At 37.3% G+C, this 17,676-nt stretch overlaps 1 protein-coding gene and 1 long non-coding RNA gene across 2 annotated transcripts; one reads left to right on the forward strand and one right to left on the reverse strand.

Annotated features, from left to right (window-relative positions):
• Positions 1-1,981: 1,981 nt before the first annotated feature.
• On the reverse strand, positions 1,982-4,887 carry LOC125587183. Its single transcript, XM_048757365.1, has 5 exons — positions 4,420-4,887; positions 4,150-4,365; positions 3,459-3,980; positions 2,818-3,207; positions 1,982-2,317 (listed from the first exon to the last, which is right to left on the reverse strand). Exons 1-5 carry the CDS (start codon positions 4,885-4,887, stop codon positions 1,982-1,984), a joined length of 1,932 nt encoding a protein of 643 aa, XP_048613322.1.
• Positions 4,888-13,657: 8,770 nt separating this feature from the next.
• LOC106402944 lies at positions 13,658-15,334 on the forward strand. Its single transcript, XR_001280876.3, has 4 exons — positions 13,658-13,954; positions 14,272-14,545; positions 14,631-14,678; positions 14,782-15,334. It is a non-coding gene; the product is annotated as an uncharacterized LOC106402944 (long non-coding RNA).
• The last annotated feature ends 2,342 nt before the right edge of the window (positions 15,335-17,676 follow it).

Consider the following 17,676-nt stretch of genomic DNA (forward strand, 5'->3'; position numbering starts at 1 on the left):
ATTTTCAGATATATCCATTGGCTTTTGGGATCGTAGATGGTGAGAATGATGAATCTTGGGAATGGTTTTTCACAAAATTGGCGAGCTGTGTATCTGATGAGTATCCTCTGGTGATAGTCTCCGACAGGCACGCCTCCATTATAAATGCGTGTGAAAAGGTGTTTCCTTGGGCAACCCGAGGAATATGTTATTATCACCTTCAAGAGAATATTGTCAAAAAGTATAAAGGGAAGCATCTCTTGTACTTGGTGAAAGGTGCTGCTTATGCTCATACACTTTACGATTTTGATCGGTACATGGATGAGATACGGAGTGCAAATCCGGATCTTGCTGATTATCTGGAGGAAGCCGATGTGACCCTATGGTCTAGGGTTCATTGTCAGGGAGACAGGTACAACTTAAAAACGAGCAATATCGCTGAATCAATTAACTCCGCACTGAAGCGAGCAAGAGGATTTCCTATTCAGTTCCTGCTGGAGTTCATAAGGGAGAAGCTAGGAAGGTGGTACTGGAAAAGGAGAGGAGATGCTTTGAGTCTTACAACTCAACATAGTCGGGGTGTTGAACACTTGCTTGCTGTCCGAGAGGAGAACGCGTATACTCTGAGAGTCCAACAAATTGATGGATGGAAGTTCTTTGTGAAAGGTGGCAATAGGGACTGTAATGTTGATCTGGAACTTCAAAAGTGTGATTGTGGTGTCTATCAAGTCGAGAAAATACCTTGCTCTCATGCTATAGCAGCTGGAACAGCAGCTGGTGTGCATATCTCCACACTTGTGTGGCCGGTCTACTCAAAGGATACTTTGTTTGCTGGATACTCAGAGAATATATATCCTTGTGTTGGACAACTTGTTGAGGCACGCACATGCTTTCCTCCGGAAGTAAAGCGTGGTCCGGGGAGACAGAAGAAATCAAGATGGCAATCTTGGTTGGAGCTATCCAGGATGAGAGGACGCAAACCCCGGAAGCAACACAGGGTTTATAGGTGCTCAGTCTGCAAAGAAACTGGCCATAAGCGCCCACAATGTAAGAACTGACGTGGAAGACCTTTTAGTAAGTCGTCCAGAAGACCTTTTGGTTAGTCGTCCAACGTCTTAACAAGAATTTTCTTCTGGTTAGTCGTCCAGAAGACCTTTAAGTAAGTCGTCCAGTAGACCTTCTGGTTAGTCGTCCAACGTCTTAACTAGAATTTTCTTCTGGTTAGTCGTCTAGAAGACCTTTAAGTAAGTCGTCCACAATGATTTTCTATGTTTTATGAACTTCTCTGTAATCGTCCACAATGATTTTCTATGTTTTATGAACTTCTCTGTAGACTCTATGTTATGAATTTATATGTTTTATGAACTTTTCTTTGTAGACCTTCTATGTTAAATCGTCCAAACTAATTCCAACAGTGCAATTTAAAAAAGACAAGTTATACATTACATATTCCGAAAGGTTACTGCACTACCAAACTAATTTCCTACGGAATTCTAGTTTGGTATGAGGATAGGTTACAAAAACCATCATCCTATCCTGACCCTGTTAACATCCCCTAATCTACCAAACAACAGTACACAAAAGCATCAAGTTCAAATACAATCGCAACAGCACACAATAACACATCCAATATCTAATCATACGTTGCCAGGTTCTCATCATTGTCTTGGTTTTCCCATTCATGGCACATAGGAAGCTCTCGAAATATATCCAGCGCCATCTTCTCCCTGATGGTCTTCCCGTGTTTTTTGTCAAACGCGGTGGGAAATTTTATCCCAAGAGCATGACATTCGATGTACTTCAGAGTGAAGGGGCCACAATCACCAGCTCGGCACTGAGGTACTCCAACGGTTTGTCTCGCATATGTGTATGGCTCCAATGTGTATTGAACCTTTTGTTCGCCAGAGAGCGCGCACTCAACAAGCAGATAAGGGACCATTGTGACAAAAGGCTCCATTACCTCATCGAGTTCTTCAGGGCTAATATGAGAGACAATGCTGTCCTAGACGACGATGTGCCTCTTAGGGATCAATATCCATATAGCAATCCAATGCTGGTTCTTGAAGTTCACAGGTGCATAGATATCATCCACATCCACCCCCCAAACCTTCTTAGATTGGCAAAAACAAGGTATCATGCCTGGATGATAATTCCACGCCCCACCAGGGAGTCTTCTTCCTAAACCGTTGGCATCAGGAGTGTCGCTCTTAAAATCAGGGTAGGAGGCCCTCCACTGCCGAGAAAATATATGATCAAGAAAGCACATTCTGTCGCTCCTGAAATGTTCTGGATGGTTTTGGTACCGTTGCCTCAGTAAATTAATAAAAGCATCCATTTGCTGCATATAAAACAATACAAGTCAAAAAAACTTACAGTCGACTTAGAGACGACTAACAGAAGACTTAGAGAAGACTTAGAGATGACTTAGAGAAGACTTAGAGACGACTTACAGATGACTTACGTAAGATAACTACCAGACGACTTAGAGACGACTTACAGACGACTTACGTAAGATAACTACCAGACGACTTATAGACGACTCACAGACGACTTACAGACGACTCACAGACGACTTATACAAATCAGAAAAGTACCAGATATCTACCAGACGACTTATATAAGAGTAAGAAAATAGCAGAAGACTTACATGGTCGGTCAGCCATACTAAGGGGGTTCGGAGGACCTGATAAAATCGACTTGGACATCTACGTGGTTTTTTTTTTCAGAGGCAGTTTATAAGAACTGCAAACACAAAATGTAAATAATCAAATGGAAGCTTTTTTTTAATCAAATATAAATAAGCATATTTTTAACAGCAACTTACGGATCTTTTTGCACCCATGCAGTGAGCTCCTTCGACTTCATCTTGTCATAGGGTCCAAAAGGATCATAGCCTCCGCCAACCTGTTTGTTTGGAATGATCTGTTTGGCAGTGCTGTTTCCCTTAAAAGGAGTTTGCTGTGTGGGAGCAAGCTTCCTTTCTCGCACACTTTTTTTACGGAGATTCACCAAAGCAGTCTCCTTCTTTGTCTGCCTTCTAGCTTCTTCAACGAGTAAATCTGAAGCGGTGGGAACTTGTTTGTCCAATATAAGAAGGCTAGGATCATCACTCGGTAAGTCGTCTGCAGGACTCACAAGACAGAGCTCTCTCGAGGAACTCGGTTCTGTAGTAAGACTCGGTTCTTTGGCTTCCTTCCGTCCTGCTTTCGCCCCATTCACACTTTCACTCTGCAATTTCGAGTTCACAGTGTTTAAAAACTATTAACAAAAGCCCTTACAGCAAAGATCAAATTCACACTAGAAACAAAGCACACATGTTCAGAATCAAGGCATACAGTGGTTCATCAAAGCACACTAGAAACAAAGCACACATGTTCATCCAAGCACACAAGAAACAAAGCACATCAGTCCTGACTCTTCCTAACACTTTGCCTAGTGACTCTCTTCTCTGCAATTTTGGGAGAGGTTTTGGTACTAACCCCGGGTTCGTCAGCAGGTTTTGGTGGATTTGAAGTGGTTGTAAGTTGACGATCATCAGATGAACCCCCTCTGTTGGTGATTCCCACCTTCTTCTCCACAGCTACCATCCTATCCGCCAGTAACTTGAGCTCCTTAAGGCACGTCCCAAAGCCAAGATTAATGGCATCAGATATGTCCTTCAAGGACTTTTCAATCTGCTGATGCGTCATCCCTTCACTACCCGCCGCAGGTGTCTCAGCAGAAACAGAAGACCCTTTACGAGCTTTCTTCCGAGGTCTGCTACTTTCTTCCTTCACAACACTCTCTGACTTCACGGGACTCACTTCATTCTTCACTGGACTCACTTCCATCTTCACAATCTTGCGAGTACCGGTGACTGGCCAGCATTCCATGGTCCACTCCCATCCAGGATCATTAAACATGACTTTAATTATGTTATCCGCGGCAGGGTCATCTACGTCTCCGTCCCATTTTGGAAACATTTCATCAAAATCCTTCTGAACGAAGTTCTTCACGATAGTCTGCAATAAATAAAAGATATAAACTTAGTTAAGTCGTCTGGAAGTCTTCCAACAAAAAGACCACTCATACGACTTAAAAGTAAGTCGTCTGAGTGGTCTTTTGTTGGAAGACGATCCACACGACTTAACTTTAAGTCATCTGAGAAGTCTTAGGAGTGAAGTTAAGTACCTGTTTATTGATAGCAGCCTTAAAACATTTGCGTTGTCTTTTGCCACCCATGTAAGCTAGCAACAGTGGAGACGGTCTGTTTGGTATGGGAGACCCATAATTAGCACCCAATTCTGGCATAGCATAGTACGCCCACACTTGGAGCACTTGTATGAACCCATCAACAGTGTAACCAGTTTGCGTCAAGTCTTTTGCCTTCAGAGAATCCATCAGCACCTTAAACGCCACTCTCCCCCATGGATAATTCTCAAATTTTTCTAAATCCATCACTAGCCTTGCAAGACTAGCTGATGTAGCGGATGAGAACTTTTTCCCTTCGATGTATCCTGTGTAGATGGCAAGGTATCCCAGCCGCATGCGATCATCCGGAGACCACTCGTCGCAATTGTAAAATGCTTCTGTTATCTGTTCAATACTTGGCCCAGTATCGATATCAACACGCATCTTCTCCCAGAAAGCAGCCATCTCCGACGTAACCTCACACAATGGATTTTCCAGGTCCTTGATGTAATCGCAGTTCAGCCCAGTGAGGTGTTCAAACTCTATCAGTGAAAACCTCACAGGTTGTGAAACGACAAGACTCCAGAGCTCAAACTTCTTCTTGATGTCCAGCTGGAAACAGAGCAAAAAATGTACCAGCCTTGAAGTCCAACCAAAGTCAAGCTCCTTGAATTTGATGAACACTCCTAACTTCGACGCCTTCAGATCCTCATATTCGTCAGCTGTGAGACAACACATAGAGCTTTAAACAACTTCGTGTCATCAGAATGATACGAAATGCTCCTGATTGCATCGGGCTCTTCTCCTAATGTAAACATCCTCGGCGGGAGTTCTGGTAAATCCATTTTAAGGCCTGCAAATAATCACAAACAACCATCTCAAACACATAGGTTGCACACTATGCTAAATGCTATAGAAGACTTGCAGACGGCTTCCATGAAGTGAGAAGACTACTCAGACGACTTCCAGGAAGTGAGAAGACTACTTGGACGACTTCCTGGAAGTCGTCCAAGTAGTCTTCTCACTTCCTGGAAGTCGTCTGAGTAATCTTTCAGCAAAAGACTACAACAATCTCAAAATCTTTTAAACAAAAGACGAATGACTTACAGTTGGAGAATATATTGTCCAAGAAGATATGGTCGGAGAAGATGTGGTCCCAAGCCGTTACAGATCTGCAAATCGAAGGGAAAAGAAGAATCAATACTAAAATATTTAGGGTTTTCCGGCGGCTAAACGCCTTAATACATGAGAAATAACATACCGGCGGCGGAGTTTGGCAAACGAGATTTCAGATCTGAAAAAAAGGAAGCGGACGGTCAGTTTAAACTACGAAAATACTCTACGGCATGAAGGAGAAACGAGATTCGTCGTAATCGGAGAGATTACCGGCGAAGATAACGGCGGAACACGACCACAGTAGGGTTTTCGTCTTATCGCCTTCGAAATCGCCGTTGGAGAGAATCGGCGCTAGGGTTTCGTAAAGTTGTGAAATAGTGAAAAAAAATAGCTTTTATATGTCCGGTAAATGATCCGTTTAGGTTAAAACGTACATTGTTAAATTAACGGTTCGGTACGATGTGGACGACTGAAATATACGTCGTCCGTGTAAATTATTCAACAGACAACTGAAATATAAGTCGTCCACACCCTAAACATAACCCCTAAACTTAATTATCTAATTAAACACTTCATAAAATCAAATTAAACTTGAAAAGTGTTTACTATACACAGAAATAAACACATATAGGTGAAAACTAATATTTGAAAAAAACATTTTAGTTTTCCAAGATCTAACCCTAACAATACATACAATACTACAACATATGTTTGCCAAACTCCTAAACCAAAGAATATCATGATTCAATACTTCCACTCATCTATCTTCAAAACAAATCAATTTTATCATATCTTAATTTATATCACTTAAAACTGTTTATAATCACCTGATTTTTATTTTTCACGCATCAAAATATTTTTTTACAAGATTTATAAATTATTTTTAAAATAAACTGGTACCAGACGACTTAAATTTCAGTCGTCTAGACGACTTCCAACATCTCAGACGACTCAGACGATTTACTGGGGCTATATTCGTAAAAATGACTTCTGTTTTTTTGTTTGTTTACAAGAGGCTGAGCTGTAATTTCACTAGGCTTTTAGGTTAGTTCTGCATTTGATTCAAGTTTGGGTATAGGTTTGGGGTTAAAATCAAATTGTGGGTTAGTTTTGGCAAAAACCCCATTATTTTAAGTGAATAAAATATATAGTCTTATAAATTAACTTATATAAGTAAGATAAATGAATATTTTGGGTCTGATTAGTTGGGTTGTAAATGCATAAATTTTGTTGTAAGAATTTAGTTTGTAGATCTTAGGTTTTACTGATGTATAAATTTTGTTGTAAAAATATAATATATTTTTGTAAACAATTGAAAGATCCAAAACATCCCGCGACGGAGCGCGGGTTATTTTCTAGTTAAAGTTAAAGTTTGATGCTGCTGATTTACGAATGTAGAGATTGATTTCATCTGCACCGAGAAGGTCACTGGTATCAAGCTGGACAAGGGATGGTGCTACGTTTCTTGCTCCAACAGCACCAAGAAGCTCCAACGCACTGTCTCGGCTTTCACATGTCTGGATTGTAATAATACTAATGCTGTTGGTGTTCTGAAGACTGATGTATGTTCCATTTGTTCACACCGTATTTACTTTCATTGGCGTTTGTGTCCACACACATAGTCAACTTTGAGTTTTGATATGTGTTAACTGCCTGCTAGGGGATTTACTTTCATTGGCGTTTGTGTCCACACACATAGTCAACTTTGAGTTTTGATATGTTTTAACTGCCTGCTAGGTATCGGGTGGAGATGTCCAATCTCCATTGCAGATGAAACTGCTGAAGGCCTCTTTGTTTGTTTTGATGGGGTTATGACAAAACTGCATAATATGAGGAGAGCCTATGAAGCTGGCCATCTTTTGGTATGTTCTTACTCTGCCTGTCATGCATCTTTGTCTTGAAATTTTACTCATGAGATTGCATTCAACGGTTGCTTCCTCAGGCTGGTGATGGTGTGAACCCAGAGGACACTCAGGCACCTCCATTTGTTGCAGACATGGAAGGTAAAACCTACAAGTTCAATGTCAAGGTCAGTGCATACAACCTCACTGCAAACCATCAAACTTTTACGATCTCCCGCATCCTTAGTGAAGGTGACGGGTGACCGTATGCCGCTCCCTCAGTTTGTTGACAATGTAAGTTCCATGTACTAAATTACGGTCAGTTAGCTTCATGGTATGCAGATATTAATAAGTTATTTTGATCTGAATAGGGAGGTGATGATGACAATGGAGACGACAACAGTGGTGCCATCTCGGTTCGTGCTAAGGTGGAGACTGGTGGTAGCAGTCAGGTGCAAGGATCCTCGGGAATTAAGAAGAAGGCACGTAAGGCATAGGTGGAGAGGATTGGAAACTTGAAGTTATGCAGTATTTTCCGGTTTCAGTAATGCTTACGCATGTTTTTTTTATCCCTGTTTTGTTGACAACTTAATCATTGAATCTTCGTTATTTTATATTTGGTTACAGACAAGCTTTATTAAATCTATCAGGTTTTCCCGTTGTTCTGTATTTAAGATCTTTATTCATATTTGGATCACTGAAATACTGCTTAAAATGGAATATTATTCTATTAATATTACTTGAGTATTCATTTTTGATGCGTAACTCTTCGCTACAATAAAAAAACAAAGACCAACAGTTCTGACAATTAATTTCGATATGTCTACGTTTCATATCATTTTACTTAACATATAATATATCATAACAAAAGGTTGTACGTATACTTCACTATATAATCTTATACAAACTGCCCATGTGTTTGTACCCAAACATCAGATATTAATATGGCGAATCAACATTTAAATTCAAATAATTGTTTTATTTGATCTACTAATATCATTATCAAATCAAACCAAAAAGAATTAACCGAACAATAGAAGACTATATCAACGATTTGGACAGTCACCTGTTTGAATGGCAAACTAACATTTATATATAAAATGCATCCTAATGGATTAATAGTTAAAAACTTAAAATACATATCGTAGCATTGTACAGAAATATAGATCTTATCATCGGATGTGGATGTGAACTACATCAGCAGCGGGAGAGACAGGGGCATTTCTTCTCAACAGTATCTTTTCACATTCCTAACAAGCAGGATGTAACCACATTTAAATTCCTCATAATCAACCCTGACAGTAAATAAATATAGCTAAAAAATCCATTGCAGTCACTTTCATTTCCTTCTCTGTTTTCACGAAACCTTAAGTTACAAAGAACCTAAGACAGAGAAACGTTGAGGGAAAAAATACTAGTGATGGTCAAGAAAAAACCCACAGGATTATCTAAAACTGACGCCTACCAAGCCAGTGAAGGCTCCTGTAGTCGTCTGCAACCAAGTACTGAGTCATCAAACGCACCTAACGACGCCAACGTCCCTAACTCAGGTATGTACAGCTTATACGTGACACCCCGATTTACATAATAATAAAAATAATACGATGAATAATAATATCTGAAATCTCCATTTATAAATACTTAAAAGTCCACATCCATGCTAATCCATAACATAAAATAACATCCGAAATATAGATAACGACATAAGTCTGAAATATGAAATAACATAACGATAAAAGTCCAAAGGCCTAAAAGCCTGATAACGATAAAAACGATAGTAGCCCAAAAGCCCAATAGCACCGGCCCGATAATCACTTCTGCTCGTCGGTCTCACCTGAAAAGGGGGAAAGAAGGAGGGGTGAGCAACATGGGAGTTGCCCAGCGAGGTATGAGATGCTAAACCGCAAACCACTGACTTAGTTCATAGCACTACAACTATGTAGGCCTAGCTCTAGCATGAAACAAACACGGTGCCTACACCACACAGAACAATCAATATATGCCTAGAGCATTATTCAGTTATAACCCATGCGCTTATAGTACATAGCTACTCTCTGCACCACGCATTTCCTCATAAGGATATACATAACTGTTGCTTCGCTAGTACAGTCTGTCTCTGTACCCCCGCACAACCACCCGCTGCGTCGCTAGTACAAACGTCTCTGTACCCCCCGCACAACCACCCGCTGCGTCGCTGGTACCTCACTGTACCCCCGCACCACACCCGCTGCGTCGCTAGCTCAGACGTCTATGGGCCCCCGCACAACATCAAACCGCTGTGTCGATAGCTCAGACATCTCTGAACCCCCGCACTCGTCACATAGTCCCTACTATATAACTATATATATACACATATATATATATAACAATCTTTAACATCAATCATTTCACACAACCGTTGAATCCTCTATTATCCTAAATCCGGTTTAACAATCAATAACAATAATGATCAAGCAAGACTCGCAAACAGACTCGATTCACAGAGACGGATCATGTTTCGAAACTAAACTTTCTATAACTGTAGTACTAAACTAGATCGAGATTTAACGGAGTAGCCCTCACCTTAGCAATGAAGAGAAGTGGTATCTATGAACTCCATATGCTCAAATAGACTCCAAATCTGAAACCAGAGCGAAAATTTGAGTCAGAACGCCTTTTGTACGGTTAAAAACGGGTCTGGTCAAGGTTTATGGAAAAGTCAACCCGGTCAACCTTTGACCAGAAATCAATTTGACCTAACCGACCGGTTTACTCTAACCGAAACGCAATTGATTTGAACCGATTAAACCAGTCAAACCAACCGGTTGACCGAGTCACCGAATTGACTCACTGAGTCGACTCGACCGAGTTGGCCGAGTCACCGGCCGGAGGGGAAAGACGGCGGCTTACCGGCGGTGGACGACAGCGGCGACGGACGGCGGAACACGATTTCCGGTTGTGGCGCGTGTAATGCACGCGCGCGGATGACACAACTTCCCGGTGCGCGTGCGGCTTCTTCCGGACTCCGATTGAGGCGTGGTCGGCGGCTACGGCTTCGTCTCGACGAGGGGAACACGATGATGGCCTTGCATGCACGAGATTCTCAACGGTTAAGAAGTTATGGCCGATTTACTAAACGGAAGAAACTTAACTCAAACTCATTGCGATTTCCGGTGGTTAGTACGGCCGTGAACGGTGGTGACAAGGCTGGCGACGTCTGTGTGCTGTGGTCGTGGCGAGCTCCGGCGGTGGCTCAGTCCATGCATAGATTCTTCACTTCCATTCTTGAACTCTCTCTACTTTTCTTTTCTAAAACTTCTGATTTTTCTTGCGGGAGGAAAAAACAAAGTTGGATGGTGGGTTTTTATAGACAAACTTTTTGGGCCTTCGGAAATTGCTTGGGCTTTAATGGGCTAAAATTTTCTGGACCGTTAATGTGTCGTTACATTATACGAATTACAAAACTTAGCATTCTCAAACTTATGGTTGTAATCTACATACAGAAAATGCTTCACGATTATCTCGACAAGCCCGAATGCTCGTACGATCAGCAAAACCAAGACAGATAAGGATGATAGTTACTCGACTAGGTGACAGGATAGTCGAGGCTGAGATCATGACAGGGAAAGATGCAGGTGAACGAATATTGGTCCCTCGGATACAGCTCTCCCCTCTTGACACCATGCATCCTTTTCATGCTATGCGATGACAATCAATAAAAGTCAAGGACAAGGTTTGAATCAAGTTGCTTTATATCTTCCTAGGACCGTCGTCAATCACGGCCGGTTGTATGTGGCGCTATCACGAGTAACAACACCGGAGGGGCTTTGGATATTAGACGATACCTCTGATTCAGACTGTGCGGATGGAGTAACCAATATTGTCTAGAAGGAGATCTTCAAGGGCCTTCGAGACGCAAAGACTAGCATTAAGTAGGTTTAGATGGTGTGATATCTCAGGTTCGCTCTTATTTCTAATACTGACTTTATCACTTTCATTGCAGGGAAAGCAGCCAATGTGTTCCTGAAGAATTCTTAGCTTCGACAAGGATATCGTAATCGAGTGTACTCCGCATCAAATCAAATACTCAGTTTGTAAGCTTGATGGCTTCAATTTGGAGTCCGTGGCCCACATATATTATGTTTCAATGGTCCAGTATATCCAGAACATAAAATTTACTACCATATGCTTACAGCTTACTAAAAAACTCATAAACAAATAGAATCCCCCAAGAATAAACACTACTATTTAATACTTAACACTATCAAAACTTATAAAAAGAATAATTTACCAACGTGCATCTAACCACTCACTTATATAATAATATACAAGTCCGACCTCAAGTGAAGCATTCATTCACACGATATTAGATAACAATTACTCAAATTATGTTGTTGGACTAATTGAAATACAAAATAACTAAAGCCTTAACTGTTGGCCTTAAATTTGTTAAAATATATTTACTATAAATAAATGGCCCTATAGGCCAAGATTATCTTACTCAATATCATTTCCATATCAACAAACGAAGGTACGTATCAAGATTAATCCCGGACAAAAACATCAACTACGCCTCAAACCATATACTCAAAATAATATTGTTCCCATACTATAATTACGGCTAAAATTCAAGCTGTCAATTATTAGCAAGAATATTGAAATCTTCAATTAACTGCAGTAAAAACATAAATCTCCGTTTGAATAATTAAACATAGCACCACAGACACAAAACAATATAAAAGTATTCACAGTCAAGCATACGAAGCAACTACGTCTTTACAATATCTCAAAAGAGAAAAAAAAAACATGGCGTCCACAAATCATGCTTCTGTCATATTAGCTGAAGAAGCCAGAGAGACCACTCAAGCATTCCAAGCTTTAGCTGTGACCCATTCAACCAATGCCTCATCCGGTACCGAATCACCAACGACAATCCAAACACTCGACCCCCAACTTAACATAAAGAAAATTTACACAAAATTATATATTTTACAAAAACCGGTCCATCATGCATTCCAAGGCTTCTTAGTTTCCACTTATTATCGTAAATTTATTCATGGAATCTATTGTTGTTAATCAAGTTTGTAATAAAGTGGCCGTTCTCAAATGTCCCAGATAAAAAGATGGTCATATCAGTAAGAAGAAGAAAAAGTCAAATAACAAATGTTTTACAAATTACATATGTAGCTTCATGTAAATGTGATGAAAGTCAATTATCATCATTATAAGTCCAAATCCTTTATCAACCATGGTCGAGAAATAAGTATAAGTGACTTGATGGCAGTAACAACAAGCTTGACTTGCAAGTAATCGAATTTTGTTTTGTTGCACCGAACCCAGACTTGCAAAAGAAAATAAAAAGGGCGAATATGATGGATTTAGTGAAAATTTGTATAAATACATAACTCCATTACAGGTTAACTAAAATAAAATAAGGAGTGAGTCTGACATAACCTTTTCATTTTTTAGTCACAAAACTTGAGCTTTGAAAAATTAATATTGGAAATGATTAAACCACAACCAAAGATTAATACATCAGAAAATTGTAAAAAAAAAAACTAACAAGATATAACAAATATAATTACAAAATTATTGAAATACATAAAATAATCCATAATGCATAATTACAAGGGTACACATCTATTACTACTATATATAACATATTTCAATCCCCAAGCAATTCACGTAGCTTCAACAAACCTGCATACCGAAAGAAGAGCACCCTCACCGGTGGAGGAAGATGAACCTTACACTATATGCATTGAGCAGATTGTAAAAGGCAAAGTTATAAATTCATTGCAATGCAACCATATCTATCATCATCAACGCATAATTGATTGGATCCGAATGAACATAAGATGCCATACATGTCGAGACACAATATTTTAGTAGAAATGTTTCTCATTTTTAAGAACAATAAATTGTACTTAATTTATCCATTTTAAATAATACATTCATCGCCTTTGTTGATTTTTCTTTTTTTTCTTATTTCTTCATTTATTTTTATTAATAAAAGAAATAGTGCGATCAATTACATAATATATAAAACAAATATAACCAAAGAAATATCACACAAAAAATGCCAAAAAAACAATCACCATTGTTAATATTATCAGTATGTAACATTCTACGAAACAACTACAAGTTTGACAAAGATTTCCCCAAAAATAAAAACATCATTACCCATTATTTTATATACCCTCACAAAATTAGGATACAATAGTATTAGAAATCAGGATTCCATTTTCTTTTGACCAAATCCGATTAATTTATTTATTTTATAGTGTAATAAAAAGAAATCGACACAGAATTATATATTCTAAAACTTGATCCATCAAATCCCGCTCGTAGGGCGGGCCTACCCTAGTCTATATATATAAAGTAGTGTTTTTTCTCTCCTGGTTGAGACACGTCAGCGCCACGTCATTAAGTCGAATCCTCACGAGTTGACACGTGTCCCTTGCCACAATACACTGCGTTTCAAATATATTAATTTCCTTTCACTTTTCACGTATTGTTGATGGGCCTTGACGGACTACAAACTTCATTAATTTTTGGGTACAAATTATTGTGCTTACCAAAGAAGGTCAATGGTTACCCGTTGTTTACATTCGTCTTCTTCGGTACAGTCATCTTTTTCGACAGACCGTAGCGTTTTTCGTTTCTTCAAGATCCGATTAGGTCAAACTCCAATGGAGTTCTGAGATATTGTCTGTGTCAAATATTTGTGTAGATCTCTGTGTCGGTTTCCTTAGTATCTCCGACTCATAGCCTATAATACGTTATGGAATTAAGTGGTTCATCGCCATCAACAGCCATCTTTACTCCTTGGACCCACACCATCCATGATAAACCTCACCTATAAAAAGGTTAAGTCTTCTTCCCACAGCATCACCCTCATCAACGTTGCAGATTTGTATCATTAATTAATTTGTTCACTAATGGTTTTAATGGCTATTTCCTCTCATATTATCTGTTATAAATCTCATAAAACTTTCACTTCCACAATTATGTTTGAAAGGGATTCATCTTCATCTTTACATGCCCCACGATTGAAAGGGATTTGTGTTGATGATTTATGTTTGAATGTTATTATTTAAAATATCTACAAATATTGCTTATCTCTTCTCTGTGGGTTATGTTCTGCTTCAATCAAGAATATCTTATTCTTTGAATTTCGTTTCAGTCAGTGAGCTCGATGCGATTTCTAATTACGGGGCAAGCTATTGACGGATACAGTGAACAAGATGATGAAATCAGATTTCTCGGTTTGTGGTAGTCTGATCGACGATGTGGTAGATCGAATAAATGATATTGTTTCCTCCATGGATGTGTCTGATGAACCCAAGTCGTGTCCTTTTGTTCTGGAAAGCACACAAAATCTCGACTCTCGATTGAAAATTTGTGTCTTCTAAGGAAATGCTCCAGATGATGATGTAGACATGTGAAACCAGTCAAAGGTAAGGTACATCTGGTATTTGGTCCTATATGTTTCCTTCATCATTCGTTTTTAGTAAAGTGAATGTTTGGCTTCTTGAACTGCAGATTCTTGCTTCCAATTCTGTGTGAAGTCTTTGATGCGAAAATAAAACGGTGAGTGAATTCATATTATGTTCAACATTCATTTTTTTTTGGTTGAAGAGTTTAATAATGAGTATATGTTCTGATAAGCTGAACACTTCAAACTCTTCTTCAGGTGGTTATAATATAGATGAATTGACAATACTATGGATTCTGAATTCGTGTCTTTATCGTCAGAAATATGAGGATAAAGTTGTCTCAAGGATGGATCACAAAGGCGCCGTCAATTGTCAATACAGTTTGAGGAGAAATTTGTCTCGAGTATTATGACAAGGCTCATTGGGTTCTTTGGTATCTTTGAAGAAATTCTGGTATTGTGCCGATGAGCAGACAAGTCGATGCATCAGGTCTGGAAAATCAACATGGGGAATTGCCTGAGAATGAGTTGTTTCCCAGTTTCAAAACTCTTAAGTCCAGTCAGACTTCCAAGAGAGGCTTGGGATGCTTCCGTTGAGTTCATTGTTAGAAATATTAAGGGCCTTGAGATTCTTTAATTCCGACAAAGTCGCTGGTAAGTAGTAATGGACCCGAGAAGTGGTTAAGTTAAGTTAGAGATGAGTAAGGTTATTGATGTTGATGATTTAAGAAACTGGCTTTTGTTTCTCTGTAACAAATAACTCTTTAGCTGAAGAATATTTGGAGATTAAAATTGTGTTATAATTGTAAAATTTAAAAGATTCACGGGCAAGTTATAGACGTGAATCAAAAAATATTTGTTTATAGTATAAGAAATAAAAAAAAAACTCTACGGAGCCATTAACAAATCGTCACCATCTCTGTGTTTAAGTTTTGGGCGGTTGTTCTGTTTTTTTGTTTTGGCTTGAAACATTTTGGCACCAAAAGTTATTTTCATTATACCGTAATGCAAGCGTGGTGAGACGTGACAGTTGTAAAATTCAGGGCTTGGCTAACGATTTCTTTGTAAGTGGAAATAGGAATATTTTGATAAACATGATCAGCTTTCTATTAGAAAAGGTTGAAATAATCTACAACCTTTAAAATTTCACCAAAAAAACTACAACATTTTATGATAGGTTAAGATATTTTTTATTTACTTTGTACTTATGGTTACCGCCTTGAAAACCACAACTAAATATTAATAAATTAATCAAAAATGTATTCAAGAAAAGAATCAGAAATCTAAAATATATAAAACAACTAAATTTGATGAAATATATATTTCTAACCCAAAATACGTAAAATAATAGAAATATAAATTTCTAAAATAAATAAACAGCATAGAATAAAAATATACGAACACAAATTTATGATATTATCTTTTTCCTATTTCATCAAACAAAATTAAAATAAATAACAAGAAATTTATATAAATACCAGAACTAAAAGTAATACGTAGCAAGAACTAATATTCAAAAAGATTTTCAACCTTTATTTTTAAAAGATATAAGTTTTAATAATTTCATACATATTAAAACATATTAATGTTAATTACTAATACATAAATTTTATAATTAAATATATCTAAAACATTTTAACCAATCAATTTTTAATAAATACCTTTTTAAAAATGTACAATTTATCAGTTAAATAATACGTTGAAAATGTAAAAAAATCTATCTTTCTGAAATTTTCTTTTAAACATGGATTTTTCGAAGCGAATGGAATATATTTAAAACAATAAACAAAAAAAAACAATAATGAAAAATGTGTAAAATTAAGTTCGCAATATAATTAGGGCTGGGTGTTAGGGTACCCATTCGGGTTCGGTTCGGATCTAGTCGGAATTCGGATTTTCGGGTTTAAAAATTCCAGCTCCATTCGGGTATTTCTAAATTTCGGTTCGGGTTCGGTTCAGATCTTTGCGGGTTCGGTTCGGGTTTGGATAACCCATTTAAATTATTTTTAAAATTAGTATAATATATGTCAAAATACCTAAAATTAACATATAAATTGGTTTGATTTGAATATTTGGATAGAAAATCAATAGATTTTTCAAGTATTTTGGTGTTTTGAATATCTTTTAGCTATTTTAGACATTTAAATTTTGACTATTTATGTATACTTTCAAGTATTTTAGACAACTTAAAGTATCGTATATATTTTGGATTTTTTAAATATATATTAAATCTAAAAATAAGTAATATATTTAGGTATAAAAATCTATTTCGGTTACATTCGGGTATCCGAGATACTTCGGTTCGGATTGGGTTCGGTTTTCGTTTTTTAGATACCAAAATTTTGAACCCGTTCGGATATTTAATCAATTTCGGTTCGGGTTCGGTACTACTTTTTCGGATCGGGTTCGGTTTGGTTCTTCGTATCTGGATTTTTTGCCCAGCCCTAAATATAATATAATTTGAAAAAAATAATAAAAGTAAAATGAAATATATAAATGAAAGGATTTATACCTTCAAAATAAAAATAGGCGTAATATAAAAATTTCAATAATTCTATTAAATTTTTTATTTATCACAATGAAATTTGAGATTAGATGTCAAACTGTTTCAACAGAAATGATGATAAAAACGAAGAAAATATCTAATTGTCTACACATAATATATAATCAAAAAACTTTAAAATAAAAATCAATACTAATTAAAATATTTAATGAAATCTTTGAATGTATTCTCATTTGTTTGGTTGTATATATTTTCCTAACCTATACAAATAAAATTAAAAAAAAACTCGAATGATTAAAAATGAAACTTTCTTTACGTAATCTTTGACTGATAAAAAAATATACAGAAATGTGCATAATAAATATATAGTTTACGCTATAAATTATGATTAAAAGTTCTGCAAACAAAGAAAAAGTTTTACTACCCGGGTAATGAAAATCCAAATAGTGTGTAATTTAGTTCAAATGAAATTTTGGATCTTCTAAAAAAAAACTAATTTTTACTAACGAGTCTTCCAAATCTTGACAAAACAAAACATCTTGGTAACTAATCTTTTTGCAATCAAACTGGCGAATAGAACATTAATACCATTATGAATATCATTCTCCAAAACCTAAAATCATATGCTTAAGAGTTAAAGACCAAGAAAT

The sequence above is a fragment of the Brassica napus genome, chromosome C5 (genome assembly GCF_020379485.1).
Source record: "Brassica napus cultivar Da-Ae chromosome C5, Da-Ae, whole genome shotgun sequence".
NCBI lineage: Eukaryota > Viridiplantae > Streptophyta > Magnoliopsida > Brassicales > Brassicaceae > Brassica > Brassica napus.

Excerpts from the sequence above, each read along its gene's own strand:
- LOC125587183 (XM_048757365.1), bottom strand. The coding sequence starts at position 4,887 with ATGTGTTGTCTCACAGCTGACGAATATGAGGATCTGAAGGCGTCGAAG. Across the intron at positions 4,366-4,419 it reads CAGCTAGTCTTGCAAGGCTA|GTGCTGATGGATTCTCTGAA; the intron begins GTGATGGATTTA and ends GTGGCGTTTAAG. Across the intron at positions 3,208-3,458 it reads AACCTGCTGACGAACCCGGG|AGTGAAAGTGTGAATGGGGC; the intron begins GTTAGTACCAAA and ends TCGAAATTGCAG.